The sequence below is a fragment of the Microtus pennsylvanicus genome, chromosome 1, assembly GCF_037038515.1.
Source record: "Microtus pennsylvanicus isolate mMicPen1 chromosome 1, mMicPen1.hap1, whole genome shotgun sequence".
NCBI lineage: Eukaryota > Metazoa > Chordata > Mammalia > Rodentia > Cricetidae > Microtus > Microtus pennsylvanicus.
The window spans coordinates 183089076-183104738 of record NC_134579.1 but is presented as its reverse complement, the minus strand read 5'-3'; the positions used below and the strand labels follow the sequence as shown (position 1 = coordinate 183104738).

Sequence of the window (15663 nt, the reverse complement as noted above, 5' to 3'; positions counted from 1 at the left end):
GAGTCCAAACGAGTTACAGAAATTTTGACTGGATAAGAAGGAATTGGCTCAGCAGAGTGGTGGATGGCCCTGCAGCATTTAAAACCAGAGTTAACATGATTCCGATTGGAGATGAGCTGTCTAGTCAAGATGATGAAAAAGAAGGATCTAGTATTACTCGTGGGTTTGTGGCTTGGACACCACTAAGATATAAATATGGGAGCAGAAACAAAAATTTTGCAGAATTATGAGTTATTCTGGATATGCTTAAGGTTAAAAAACTTTTATCTTATGGGAGCCCACAGTTCCCCTTCACAACCATGAAGCTGAGGGACAGGGGTGTTTCTCACATACTCACACACACACACACACACACACATACACACATACACACACACACACACAGTGAGATTAAAAGAGATATTTCTTCCTTTATTTTTTTCCTTAAAAAAAAATACAAGGAAACATCTTATCCCGGTAAAAGATAAGGAACCAGGCAGGAAGGAGAAAGTTTTTAAAGACACATAAGAGACAGCTGTGACCGATAAAACAGAAGTCAGCCTTGGAGAGGAAAAGAGCCTGTTCCCCTCGAGTCAGAAACCGAGAATGTAACTGATAACTGAAAATGCAGGAGAGGGAGTATCAGAAAGTAAATTTGTCCAATTCCTTTCTCTTTATAATGTGAAAGGCAGGTCATACTATGGGATGCGTGGATACTAACGTGGGCAGGGAAGTTTAGGGAGAATGGCAAAAGGTCAGAAAAGGGAAAGAGTTCCAGTAATGAGTCGGGGAGGACACAGATGAACTCAGTATCATCCAGCTATCTTGGTACCATTCTCCTTGGTTTGAGGCTTTTTCTCTGTTTTGTCTTTTGAGATGAGCCCTAGATATTCTGCTTATCTAGGTTGAGCTTAAAGTCTTGAACTCAAGTGACCCTTCAGTCTTTGCCTGTGGAGAAGCAGGACACCAGGTATGTGGCACTCGGCCTTCATTTGTTTTTCTGTACCAATGCTTGACCAGCTAGGATTAGAGCAAGTGTGAGGATACACCTTCCAGGAATGGAGGAGTCTAGATGGGTATGACAGATGCAAGAACCACTAAGCAACACATGTGCTCCGATAACTGATAGTGGGAAAGTCATTCACCATCTCCCTAACATAGAAGGAAACGCTTTGAAGGGTCCCAGATGGTACAGAATAGGATGGAGTCAAAGGACCAGACCTCAGAGAGATCCATAACTCAAAAAACAGGCTTAAGGGAGGAAGGAGCGGCAGACATATTTCTCTTTATTCCCTCATCTGCCATCTCAGTTCTGAAAGCTTATTACAAAGAGAGACCTATCTTATCCATCTTTATACTACCATGCCCTGCCCCACAAGATATACTTGATATATGATGGTCTAATTGGATAAACGGAACTCAGGGTTGGGAAACTTATCATCCATTTTTTATGACACAGGAGACAAAGTTTCATAAATGTATTTTAAATGGTTAGAAAAAATAAATAAAGAATAAGAATAGTATCAACTATTCATAGTTTTTGGAATCTGAACACAAGACCATTTTCTCCGTGGTTGGCATTTTAGGGGTCATGACAGCCTATTTCCTACCCAGGTGTTTACCTCCCAGCTCTTGGTGGTCGGCTCACTGAAGAAATTGTCGATCATGTTCAGTTCTTCTTTCTCTACCACCACAAAGCCTTGCTCCTTGGCGTCTTTCCCATAGACATCGGGAGACCATTGAACAAAGAAGGTGTACAAGTGATCCACCCTGGAAAACACGTTCGTGATACATGTTAACACCAAGTCCACCTTCCTGGCAGGCATCAAGAGTGCCTTGAGTACCTGCAACAGCCTTTTTCCTGCTTGGCCAATTGTTTCACTAAGTAGGAAATTCCCCACTGTCAAGGCTATCTTTGTGAGTGGCTTCCAAAATCAGAAAACAAGAACCCACAAACAAAGCAAAAGCCCACAGGCACTAACCACTATTGAAACTGTCTCAATCTGAAAGAAAGATCAAGAGACGGGACAGAAAATGGAAAACCCCAATGCAATGTTACACCACATGTTTCTTCTTCCCCAGCTTTCACTTATGGGCTACACACTCAACGACAGAAAACAAAAACCCTGTTGACCCGAGGCTTTAGCTGGGAAAGAGACAAACTATAGTTCAAGGGGCCTTTCCTTAGTGCAAGGTATATTACATACAATTTTTATAAAACGCTTCTAACAACTAGAACAAGCAGTTATCAGGAACAACACTGGAAGGAGACCTATCATTTGTGGCACATGTCCCTTGCTTCCTCTTTCTATTTAGGACAGAAATTTCTGAAGCTTTTCTCTGGCTATGATCAACAAAGAAATGTCTAGTTGCTTAGCAGAGGATGGCGCGGTGCGGGGGGCGGGGGGCATTGCCAATGCCATAATCTGCAGTATCCACCCTGTATGGACCAGTCACAAGCACTAAGTTCTTTATTGATATTCACGATAGCAGGGCATGGGGCAACAGGGAGGATGACCACATGGTTCTTAAAATCTCTTATAATTATAAAACAATTCCAGTTTGAAGCGACCGGAAGAATGTCAATTAGTCATTACTTCTTAAAGAAGCTTTGATTGTATCAAAATACTTTCACAAGATGGTAAGAGAAAAACAAATAAAATCCCCACCTTTGTTCTGACCAAACTGCTTTAGGTTCCCACCTCCTTATCTGCTCTTGCCCACATGTTTATTTGGGTAACATAAAGTTTCATTTGTAATGGGAGCCAAGACATAACTGTGTTATATATAACATTACATAATAACATGTTTACCACATTGCTACTCTTTGTATACATCTTTAATGACTACACTGAATAAAAATTAATGAGTCACATCTAACCCGCATCTCTACATTGTCAGGATGTTAGCTTAGGGATTTCTTTCATTATATAAGTAATGCTGTGAGGAAAATTGCACAGTCTATATCTTGTACTATCTTTCAAGTTATTTTCTCAAGATTAGAGCCCAGGAAGGGATGACTAAGCCCAAGGGCATGCTTTTACAGCTCCAAATGGATCCTGCCAAACTGATTTCGAAAGGCCGACACTGACATCTTGGTTTCTAAGTTTCCCACCACTTTATCCTTTTTTAAAAATCAGTTTATGTGGGCTACATAGATGGCTCAGTGGGTAAGGAGCCTGCCACCAAACCTGATAAACTGAGTTCAATCCCCAGGACCCACATAATAGAAGGGAACCATTCTTCCTCAGGGCCCCTGCACACTGACCCCCATCTGTTCGCAAGGCGTATGTGCCTCCTGCTAATACACAGCATTAATAAATAACTTTTTAAATTTTAAATGAGATTGAAATATTTAAACTTAATCCTACTCAGTGGGCATTTCTTTGAGGTTGAACATGTTTGAGTGTTTTCTTTCTGGTGGGAGTCATTCTTTTCATGGGTTGGTTATTTGTGATTTGCGATATGAATTTTTTTCTTTTTAGCCTTTGGCAGCCTTTATGTCAGTGGTTCTCAACCTTCCTAATGCTGTGGCCCTTTAATACAGTTCCTCATGTTGTGGTGATCCCCAACCATAAAATTATTTTCATTGCTACTTCATAACTAATTTTGCTACTCTTATGAACCACAATGTAAATATGTATTTTTGCTAGGGATCTTAGGCGAGTCCTGTGAAAGGGTCATTTGACCCCCCCCCAAGTTAAGAACTACTGCTTTATGTAATGTAAGTACCAACCACCATCAACTGTGTTTGTGAGCTGCTATGTCCCTTCTCATAGCAACTGTGTTTTTCTCCTAAAACCAATATTGCCAGTGTATATGTATGTATGCACACATACATATAAAACACATTTACATTAATTTATTCTTATTTATATGTATGGGTATTTTGCCTGTACATTTATATGTCTATGTAGCAGATGTGTGTACAGTCCGTGGAAGCCAGAAAAGAGTGTTGGATCCTCTGATACTGTTGTTACAGACAGTTGTTAGTGGTCATGTAGAAGCTGACAACTAAACCTGGGTTTCCTTCAAGAGCATCCAAGTGCTCTTAATTACTGAGCCATCTCTCCAGCCCCGGTTTTTATATAGTTTAAAAATGTATTTCTTTCAGAATTCTCCTTCAAAAATACAATGTTATCACAAGACAAGGCTATGAAGTATATATGTGTGTGCCTGGGTATTCTGCAATGTTAATACTACAATTAAAAATAAATATGGATATTGATATATTCTCATGTTCAAGGGTGCAGTGGTTATGCTATTGTTTGACTTGGTCACAACATTCAGGTTTGGGTTAAACACTATCCTCCATTTGCTGTGATTTTCTAAAAGATATGGTTATTGTTTAAATCACTCAACTTTACAAAAGACGATCACTCTAGAATGTGAATGGGCCTTGCCCAATCAGTTGAGATTTTTAAGAAGACAAGGGTGAGATCCCCAAGGAAGAAGGAATTATGCTACTAGATTGCCTTAGACTTGTTTGTACATCAATTCTTTCCTGGGTCTATAGCCTTCTGGCCTGCCCCCAGTTTTCAGTCTTGCCAGTCAGAGTAAAACCTATGCCAATCTTTTAAGAAAAAAATTGCTGGGCAGTGGTGGCGTATGCCATTAATCCCAGCACTCTGGGTGGAGAGACAGACAGATCTCTGTGAGTTAGGGGCCAGCCTGGTCTACAGAGTGGGTTCACAGAGAAGCCCTGTCTTGAAAAAACAAACAAAAAATTCATGCATACATGATATAAATTCCATTTATTTTGTTCCTTTTAAAGAAATACAAAAGAGTTCTTTGAAAAACTACAAAGTCACTGCTTGAAATACTTACTGTCAAGGAAGTGAATGGGTAGAACAAAGATACTGCCTATCATATATTTTTATCTTAATTTTGGGATAAGTGATATTTGGTATTTAAATATAAAAATATATACTTAAACCTTGCTATGGTGGCACTGTTCTTAATCCCAGGCTTGAGAAGAAGAGGCAGGTGGCTCTCTGTGAGCTTTAGGCCAGCCTGTTCTACATAGCAAGTTTCAAATCAGTCAGAGTAACATGGTAAGAACTGGTCTAAAAATAAAAATAAAACTAAATAAACAAACAAAAAGAGCCACTTAAAATGATAAGAAATTTCCCAATCATTTGTTTTATTTAACTATTCTGATAAGTGTAAGATGAAATCTCTAAGTATTTTTAATTTGCATTTCCCTGATTACTAAAGTTGTTGAACTCTTTGAGACAGGGTTTCTCTGCATAGTCCTGGCTATCCTGGAAATCACCTTGAAACCACCTGCCTTTACCTCTTGAGTGCTGAAATTAAAGGTAGTGCCACCATACCAAGCTTTAAGTATATATTAAAAGTGTGTGCCGCCACCACCTGGATATTTTTTAAATGTTTCTCAGTCATTTAAGATTCTTCTGCTGAGAATTGCTTAGATCTATTCTCTAAATTGGGTTGTTTTCATGAAACCTAGTGCTTTGAGTTCTTTACATATTTTGAAGATTACTCCTCTATCGGATGTGTAAAAACAAAACACCCTTTTTGCTGCCACATTGCCCAACTGACAGTGTCCTTTGATGTACAGAAGAAGCCTTTTAGTTTCATGAGGTCCTATTTACTAATTGTCGATTAGTGCCTTGACTAACAGTGTTTTGTTCAGAAAGTCTTTTCATTTGTCAATAAGTCCAAGGCTATTCCCCACTTTCTTTTCTATCAGTTTCAGTGTATCTGGCTTTATGTTGAGGTCTTCAATCCATTTGTAGCTGTTTTGTGTGGGGTTATGGAAAAGGCCCTCTTTGCATTCTTGTCCATGCAGCCATCCAATCTGACAAGCAGCATTTACTGAAGGTGCAGTCTTACTTTCTCAAAATCAAGTATCCGTATGCATGTGGATTTATGTCCGGGTCTTCATTTTGATTCTGTTATCCTCTTCAATTTCTTTCTCCAATGCCAGAAAGTTTTTATAACACAGGTCTTTCCCTTGTTTGTTTAGAGTTGCCCCAATACATTTATTTTGTTTGAAGCAATTGTGAAGGGTGTTGTTTTCCAGATTTCTTTCTCAGTCCTTTAGTCATCTGATTACAGGAAGTCCCAGTAGTTGATCTTTGTGAGTTAATTTTGTAACTAGCTACTTTTCTGAAACTGTTTGTGAGCTCTAGGAGTTTGATGGTGGAATCTTTTGGTACACTTATGTATACTATCATATCCTCTACAAATAAAGATATGATGACTTTTTCCCTTCCATCCTCTTCATGTCTTCAGTTGTCTTACTGATCTAGCTAAGACTGCAAGTTCTATATTGAATAGATATGGAGAGAGTAAACAACCTTTTCTTGTTCCTGATTTTAGTGGAAATGTTTTGATATTGGCTATAAGCTTGCTTTTATTATGCTGAGGTACGTCCCTCAATCCCTAATCTCTTCAGGACATATTTTTTATAAGAGGGTGTTGGGTTTTATCAAAGGCTTTTTCTGCATCTAATGAGATGATCATGTGGTTTTTGACTTTTTGTTGGTAGACTACATTTATCCGTTTATGTATGTTGAACCATTGCATCTATGGGATGAAGTCTACTTGATTATGGTGATCTTCTTGAAATGTTCTAGGATTTGGTTTTGTAGTATTTTATTGAGAATTTTTGGTTCTATGTTCATAAGGGAAATTAGTATAAAATTCTCTTTGTTGTGGCTTAGGTATCAGGATAACTGTGGTGTCACAAAACAGAACAGAACAAATGTTTCTTCTGTTTCTATTGTATGGAAAAACTGGGATTGTCTCTTCTTTGAAAGTCTGGTAGAATTTGGCATTAAAACCATCTGGCCCTGAATTTTTTTGGTTGGCAGAATTTTAATGATTGTTTCTATTTCACTAGTGGTTATAAGTCTGTTTAAATTGATTATCTAATCTTGATTAAGTCAACTTTGATAGGTGGCACTGAGATAATTATCCATTTCTTTTCGATTTTCCAATTTGGTGGAGTACATTTTTTAAAAGTATGCTCTTATGATTATTTGGATTTCCTCAGTGTCTGTTGCTATGTTCCTCTTTTTACCTGGAATATTGTTGATTTGGATATTCTCCCTTCCACCTTTTCCTTAATTTGGCTAGAAGTTTTTCAATATTATCGATTTTCTCTAGGAACCAACTCTTTGTTTCATTCTTTGTTTCTTTTGAGTTTGGGTGAAATGTTCTATAAATACATTAGGTCTCTTTGGTTTATTACATCAGCTAGCTCTAGTACTTTTCTGCATAGTTTTGTTTAGATGCCCTGCCTATTGGCAAGACTGGAATATTTAAGTCTTACTGTCAGTGTAAGAGTCAGTACATGTTTTAAGCTATAGTAGTATTTTCTTTTACAAACTTGGGTGTAAAGCTTTGTGCATAGATGTTGTAATGTCCTTTTGTTGGGTTTTTCTTTTGATGAGTATGAGTGTCCTTCCCTAGTTCTTCTGATTAATTTTCATTTGAAGTCTATTTTGTCAGATATTAAAATGTCTACATCGATTTGTTTCTTGGGTCCATTTGTTTGGAAAATCTTTTTCCAAAAACAAACAAACAAAAAAAAAAAAGAAAATATTTTTCCATCCTTTTACCTGGAGGTGATGTCTATCCTTGATGTTAAGGTGTGTTTCTTTGATTTAGTAGAAGGATGGATCTTGTTTTCACATCTATTTTCTTAGCCTGTGCCTTTTTAAAAAATTCTTTTTAACTTTTATTGATTATTTTTATTTTTTTTCTTTTTGATTCTTTGTGGATGTCACAGCATGCATCTCAATCCCACTTACCTCCCATTCTCTCACACTCATCCTCTGGCCTCGCAATTTCCCCCAAAACAAAATTTAAAAGAAAAACCAAAACCAAACCGAATCAAACAAAACAAAGCAAAACAAAAGAGGAAGAATCTCGTTGTGGATGCTGTAGTGTGTCCTGTTGACTCACACGGTTTACCCTTTAGTCCATCCATCTTTGCTTGTAAGTACTCACTGCTATGAGCCATTGGTCTGGCTCGAGGTCTTCAGCTTTTGTTATAGTGGGCTGTCACTGGGGCTCCTTTTGGACATCCTGTTGTCCTGTGTCATGGAGATCCTGCAGTATTGGATCTGTATGTTTGTACCCTTCACATTTCGGGGTGTACTAGCTTAACTCATAGACCTGGCCCTGGACCTAGATGATAGCTAAGGGTCAGTTTACCAGCTTTCCCTCATGGCCACTACCTGGGTGACCTCTCCACCATGGCCTCAGCTAGCTCACCCAAAGCAGCCTATGGCAAGGAACAGGGCCAGTTTTGCTCTCGGGTCCTCAAATTTAGCTCACCCACACTCACACCACCAGGGTCCGCTACTCTTTTGCCCAGGTGAGGTGCAGAACCCCTCTCTCCCAACTACTGCATGGAGTCTATAGCTCTGCTGCTCTCATGCCTTCAGGCCTGGCTCACCTGCCTGCTTCCCCAACAGGCTCTAGTGTGATGCCCAGGACTATACAGTCAGCTCTCCTGTGTGCTGCAGCTGGTGAGGGGAAGGGCTAATTCTCTCACTCTCCTGACCATAGGCGGGAGAAGGGCGTAGTGTGTGGGAGGGCAGCAGCTATCTCAGCTACCACAAGTAGCAAGGTGGGGGGATCGTTCCTTCATCCATGAGCCTTTGACCTTTTTATTGGCAAATTGAAACCATCAATGTTGGGAGACATCAGCGTAGTATTTCTTGATTCCTGGTCTTTTGCTGCTGTGGTGTGTGTGTGTGTGTGTGTGTGTGTGTGTGAGAGAGAGAGAGAGAGAGAGAGAGAGAACGCATTTTCTTCTTTTGACCGTCTGGTCTGGGGTTATTTATTCCTTTTGTTTTCTTGGGTGTGTTTAACCTCTTTGGGTTGGATTTTTCATTGTAGTGCCTTTTGTTGGGCTGGATTTGTATGTGGATATTCCTTAAATTTGGCTTTATCATGGAATATCTTATTTTCTCCATCTATTGTAACTGAAAGTTTTGGTGAGTGTAGTAGCTTGGACTAGCATCTGCAGTCTCTTAGAGTCTGTAGAACATCTATCCAGGCCCTTCTGGTTTTCATTGGGAAGTCAGTCGTTATTCTAATAGGTCTGCCTTTCTATGTTACTTGGTTCTTTTTCCTTGCAGTTTTTAATAGTCTTTTTTTATTCTGTACATTGAATATGTTTTGATTATTATGTGCCAAGGGGAAATTCTTTTCTGGTCCAATCTATTTGGCATTCTGAATGTTTCTTGTATCTTGAGAGGTATCTTGTTCTTTAGGTTAGGGAAATTTTCTTTTATGATTTTGTTGAAATTATTTTCTGTGCTTTTGATCCAGGTTTCTTCTTCTATTACCAGCATTCCTCTATTTGGCCTTTTTGTAGTGTTTCAAGCTTCCTGGATGTTTATACCAGGAATATTTTTATATTTAATATTTTCCTTCTCTGAGGTAACCATGTCTTCTATTCTGTCTTCAACACCTGAGATTCTCTTCCTTTTCTTGTATTCTGTTGAGACTTGACTCTGAGGTTTCTGCTTGAGTTCTTAAATTTTTCATTTCTAGATTTCCCACAGTTTTGGTTTTCCTTATTGATTCTCTTTCCACATTTATGTCTTGAACTGATGCATTCATTTCCTTCCACTATTTGTGTTTTATTTCTATACATTCCTTTAAGGGATTTATTCATTTCCTCTTTGAGGACCTCCATTAAGTACAGGCTATTTTAAGGTCTTTGTCTTGTGCTGCCACTGGGGTAGGGCTGTTGGGCTCTAGTGGAAATAGATTGTCTTGGTCATTTGTGATTTTGTTTTTATGCAGGCATGTAGGCACTTGGGTTTAGGAAGATTGTAATTCTAGATGCCTATATTTGGTCTTGTCTTTGTTAGGGGGACATCCATTCCTTTGTTTCTATTGCCCTGTCTCGTTCCTGGGAGAGTGTGATGTTTGTGTGCTGCCTGGTAGAAAATTCTTCTGGGATGCTGTTAGGTGTGGTCATTGGTGGCTCTTAGTAAAACACATTTCTAGCTATTGGTGGCTAACACTTGAGAATATGGATGGGCTCAGAGAAGGTAGTGGAAAGGTCCATAGGAGGCAGGAAAGTAGGGTGTTCCACCAGGAACCACATAGTCCCTTGGGAATGGGGGCAGAGAGTGAGGACAGGCTCCAACAGGTAGTCTGCTCCAGAGTGGGATGAGACTGGGGAACTAGATGTGAAGAAAAGAAGGAACCGTAAAGATTTCATGCTTGCCTGCTTGCTTTGCAGGTCTGCTTGCTTCTCTGGTAGGTTTGGCTGGTGCTGAAGTTGGAAGTTTGGATAAAGTCCTGAGCTGGAGGAAGGGAGTGTGAAAGGGAAGATCTAGTGTGGCCCGCTAGAGATGGGAGAAGGGAGGAGGAGAGGCTGCAACAGATGACCTAGTACAAGGCTGGAGATGAGACTAGGGGAACAGATTTGAAGGAGAGGAGAAAGAGGGAAAGATCTGCAATTAGCCCAGCTGCTTCTCTGGCTGGAGTGGCCAGCTGGTTCCAAGGGAACATGTGCTAGAGTTGGTGACTGGGATGATGAGATAAGTGGGAGGAAATTTGGAGGGGAATATTTGTGTGATCCAATGGAGACGGGGCCAGAAAACAAAGGGAGGCAGAGTAGGTGATCTGGCAAAGATGTGGAGTAAGAGGAATACTCATCTATTTCTGGTAGGCCTGCATACGTGCAGCCATGATGGAAGTCAGTGTAGTGGTTCCTTAGGAAGATAGGAATTGATCTACCTCAATATCCAACTACATTACTCTTGGGCATATACCCAATGTTTGCTTCATACTACCAGAGGCAATTGCTTAAAGACAATCTTTGCTGTTTATTCACAATAATGAGAAACCAGAAACAACTTAGATGTCTCCCAAGAGATGAATGGAAGGTCGTGACGCACACCTTTAAACCCAGCACTTGGGAGGCAGAGACAGGTGGATCTCTGTGCGCTCAAGGCCAGTCTAGTCTACAGAGTGAGTTCCAGGACAGTCAGGGACATACAGAAAAACCCTGTCTCAAAAAACAAACAAAAGGAGAAGAAGGAGGAGGAGGAGGAGGAGGAGGAGGAGGAGGACGAGCAGGAGAAGAAGAAGAAGAAGAAGAAGAAGAAGAAGAAGAAGAAGAAGAAGAAGAAGAAGAAGAAGAAGAAGAAGAAGAAGAAGAAGAAGAAAAGAAGAAGAAGAAGAAGAAGAAGAAGAAGAAGAAGAAATGAGAAAGGGAGGAAGGAAGGGAAGGAGGGAGAAAATGAAGAAAGAAAGGAAAAATGAAAGAAAAAAGAAAATATGATATTTACACAATTGAATACTACTTGGGCATTAAAAATGACATCATGAAATTTACAGGTAAATGGATGGAACTAGAAAAAAAACATCCCAACTAAGGTAACCCAGATAGATAAAGACAATAAGTGGATATTAACTGCTAAGTTAATAATAACCAAGTTAACAATCTATAGAACCACAGAGGTTAGGTATGGAGTAAGGAATTAGGAAGAGGAGGACAGATAGATTTTTCCTTGGAAAGGGAAATAGAATAGATAGTTACAGATGGATGGTGGGAGACTGGAACAGGATAATCAAATGGAGATGAGGAGAGAGGAATACAATGAGGAAAGAATATAGGGAAAGACAACTAAAATTAAGGGCCATTTAAGGAGTAGTATGGAAACCTAATACAGAAGAAGCCTTATAAAACATATACAAATATGAAGGTGATCTAAATGAAATCATCACATAACACTACATCTCTTGTTACCAAATGAAGATTTGGTTACATCTAATTGGGTTATTGGTCAAAGGGGTCCCATGCAAACTCCCAAACAATCCAAGCTGTTGTCAAGAGTAAAGGACGTTTTCTACAAACTGACAGTAAAGCCCCATTGCTGCAGACACCACCTACACAACTCACTGAACATGGAGAAGTCAAGGTGCTACCTACACGGAGCCTTTACTCCTGTGTGCTAGTATCTTTGGTACAGGAAGGTACCCAAAAGCATGCTACCAAAGAAGAAAGGTGAAACACCATCCCTGCTACAAATCCTTAGATCTACAGTGGTGTCTTGCTTGCAAGATATGCCAGTGCAACGGTGGCAGAAAGCTTATGGGGCAACCAACCAACATCTGAGTGCCTGAAGTCACACTCCTCAAGGAGGAACCCATACCTGAAGTCACACTCCTCAAGGAGGAACCCATACCTGGCACTGCTTCGGTGACCAAGAACATGAGACTACATAGCCAGTGGCCTAGGGTAAAACCAAATACTACTGTTTTAAATAAAATAAAATAACAAAAACAGAATAAAATGACTCCTAATGACATTCTGCTATATTCAAAGATCAGTGCCTTACTTAGCCATCATCAGAGACAATTTCTCCTGCAGCCAAAAGAAAAAAATAGAGAGACATACAGACAGGACATTATCCAGAGAACAAGAGACCTTGGAACATGCAGCCATAAATAGGTTGTCTCCATTAAGTCCCTATCCTTAGGGCTTAGGAAACCCTGTAGAAGTGGAGGAAAAAAAGACAGACAGACAGACACATACATACATACATACATACATACATACATTCTCTTTCTTTACCCTGCAGGTATATATTATGTATATAATATGGCTTCCACTTTTGTGTTTTTATAGGATCCTTGAAATGAGTGGGTTTCTGAGTCTGTTTCCTGTACCTTTTTCTTCTGTTTGTTGTCCTATTCCGATATATTAGCTTTGTTTTTATCTTTTATATTATATTAATTATATTATATTATAATAACCTTTAGAAGCCTGTTTTTTTTTCTCATGAGAGACAGAAAGGGCAGAGAGGAGGTGGGGACGAACAGGGAGGAGTAGAAGGGGAAACTGTAATCAGAATATATTATGTGAGGGACAAAAGCTAATTTCAATAAAAGAAAAAAATTCCCCATCAATCTCACAAATAAAGGTAATTATTATGAGTATATATTTTTCTTTTTCTTTCCCTTATTCTTTGTCTTATCTTTCCTTGTCAGTATACCAACAGCTTCCTCATTCTTTCTTTTATAGCTGCCCGATAATTTACTTAGGTGGACCTCTATCTTTATACATAGTTATACATTATTATACATAGTTGGACATGTGAGGGGGTTTCCCAGCTACGCTGTCACAAATAATGCTATGAGCAATCCACTCTGTATGAGTGGTATTTCACACGTACAAACAAAACTGCTGTTTATATTCCCAGAACTGGGGTTGAATTGTCTGCCATGCGATTACTAAGCAAACTCAACTCTTTTGCCTCCAGGAAAAGACAAGTTCAGATGTGTCCAGGGAAATGTGGTTGCAGAAGTGGATTGCACTATCAAAGAAACAATCTCATGCCATTGTAATTATACAAATATAATTCTAGAAAACTATATTGTTCTGTATAGGGATTATATTACTTTTGCCCCCTACGTCTCTCTACTAGATGTTAATTGAGAAAACATGAAATTAATCACTACTCCAGAGAGGTATGATTAGTATACAATTCTCCAGGCTTTCTTTAAGAATGTAGTTCATCATAAATTTATGTGGAGCAGAGCCATAGTGGAAGACCAAATATACTTCCCTCTAACTTTTATAAAAGAGTCATATGTTATACAGTGCATGTTCATGTTATGGGAAAAAAAGTCTAATATGGGCAGCACAAAAGGCTTCCTGATTGCTCGTGGTTGGCTTCCGTGTAAATAGAGAAAAGCGACTTCAATACTTAGTATCTGGCAAACTTCAGTGTTACTGGCAGCAGCTGGCTTGTCACTCACAGCCAGGCCCTGATGTTTTCCTGTTGGCCACTAAAAAAATTAGAGAACACCAATCAGATGAGGGTACTCTGAACAAAGACCACTCTGCTGCTGTGATATAAGCAAGGTCTAGTCTAAGTGGCCATGCGCGCAGCTATGCTACCCTGAACACATACTGCTTCTCCTAATAACATCACTTGTGTCCAGTCTTTCCTTGCTTCTAGGTGACATTTCCTCAGGTGCCTAATCATGGAAGGGCTTTGTTTCCTGAGGGTGTCTCACCTAGAACAAGGTACAGCTTCATTTCCCCTGCCAGTTACCTCACTTAAAGCTCAACCCTGTAACTATTTGCTAACACTTCCCCAGCCTTCCAGAGACTTCTAGTGCTAGGAATCAAACTCTGGGGTCAGGGAAGCATGTGTAAAATTTCAATATCAAAATACATTGAAGAGAGCAAGTCATGAGGAGTTCCCCGATGCGTCTCACAAATAAAAGTGATGGTTTTATTCATTTCTTCTGCATTTATCGTGGTTTGTAAGCGGGCATGACATAAATGCTCTCTTGGCAGGTGCTCTTCTACAGAGTCACACCACACTCACAGCCCTTGACACTCCCTTATTGAGTTGCCAGTTCCCCCAGAGCATACTCCTCCATTATGAAATGCTGATAAGCTTTAATGTGCTCTAGTGGGTACTGTCTGGAAGGCACTGCATCTGTGACAGAGCTTCCTGAGCGCCCAGCGACTGTAACAGTGACCTCAGTTTTCTGGAGTAAAAGCTCTGGCTGGGATTGGGTACTGAATTCAGCCAGTTACCCTTATGTCAACGGGATGAGGACTCTGAAGTCAGCTATCAGTATCATACCCAGCACTGTGTTTCCGGAGGTGCCACCAGGGTTCTTTCTGTATCACTCAGACTGCAAATGTTCTGCTTAGTCCACCTCATTTCTGAACTACTTTCAAGTCTTTTTCCTGGCTGATGACATAGACATTTTGATTGGATTTTTTTTTTTGAACAACAAAGCACTTCACTCTCATAGGGAAGCCATCGTACAGGGTGAGACCTATCAAAGAAGCATCCATTCTGATGGAAGCTGAGACTGTGCTGGACCATATTCCTTCATGAAACTGCAAGGAAACCAAGATGAGTAACAGCTTCGGACTGAGTTCTGCATTCCTTCTGAGACGTCATAAGACGTGCAAGTTCTGAAAAGTGCAAGTCGGTACAGATTTAGGGAAAGAACCAATCTTACCAACTTCTAGCTACTTCCGTTTCTGATAACAAAGACATCAACACACCCAGGGTAACCATCTCAGTGGTTCTTTTCATGGTAAGTAAGATAAGGCTGACTTAGTGTTTCGCGGTGAGAACATAAACAGAACTTTCTATGCTTGATGGAAACAACATTCCCACAACTCACTGGGAAGTTGAATTTAGGTAGAAGACTAAGGAAAGGGTCAGAACACCTCTTAAGGGAATCCAGCTTCATTTGAAGTTCAGTGTTACTGGAGCTTCTCTGATACGTTCTGATGGTCATAACAGAGGTAAGCTCAAAGAAAATGACAGCATGCCTTTCTCTCCCTCATCTTCCTGAGGGGAGATATCCGCAGAGGCCTGGGGGACTGCTCCAGTCTTAGCCTGGTTATTTAAGAAGACAAATCTGATCACGTCATGATGCTGATGCTGAAATATAGACCATGCTTCCTGCCACTGACCATGCTGGGAAAGAAACCAGATGCATGTGTGCATGCATATCTCTTGGGAGCTGTGACAAATGGAGGTGGGGGAATGAAAATGAGGACATGACCTCTCCAGGACATTGTTGAGGAGAAGGACTTTATTGTCGATATGAAGCAGAGTACAGCCAAAGGCATTTAGAAGACTCCAGACTGAACCAGGCCATGAGAGGAGAGAGATGGGGTGTTAGGGCAAAGAGGCC

The 15663-nt window shown here is 40.0% G+C and overlaps 1 protein-coding gene across 2 annotated transcripts in view; it reads right to left on the bottom strand.

Annotated features, from left to right (window-relative positions):
* Ncoa7 (nuclear receptor coactivator 7) overlaps nt 1-15663 on the bottom strand; it is a 140914-nt gene that overhangs the window by 14996 nt on the left and 110255 nt on the right. For both annotated transcript variants that reach the window (XM_075946459.1, XM_075946470.1), the window contains exon 11: nt 1602-1749. In XM_075946459.1, coding sequence (XP_075802574.1) covers nt 1602-1749 — 148 coding nt within the window. The remainder of the gene's footprint in view (nt 1-1601; nt 1750-15663) is intronic.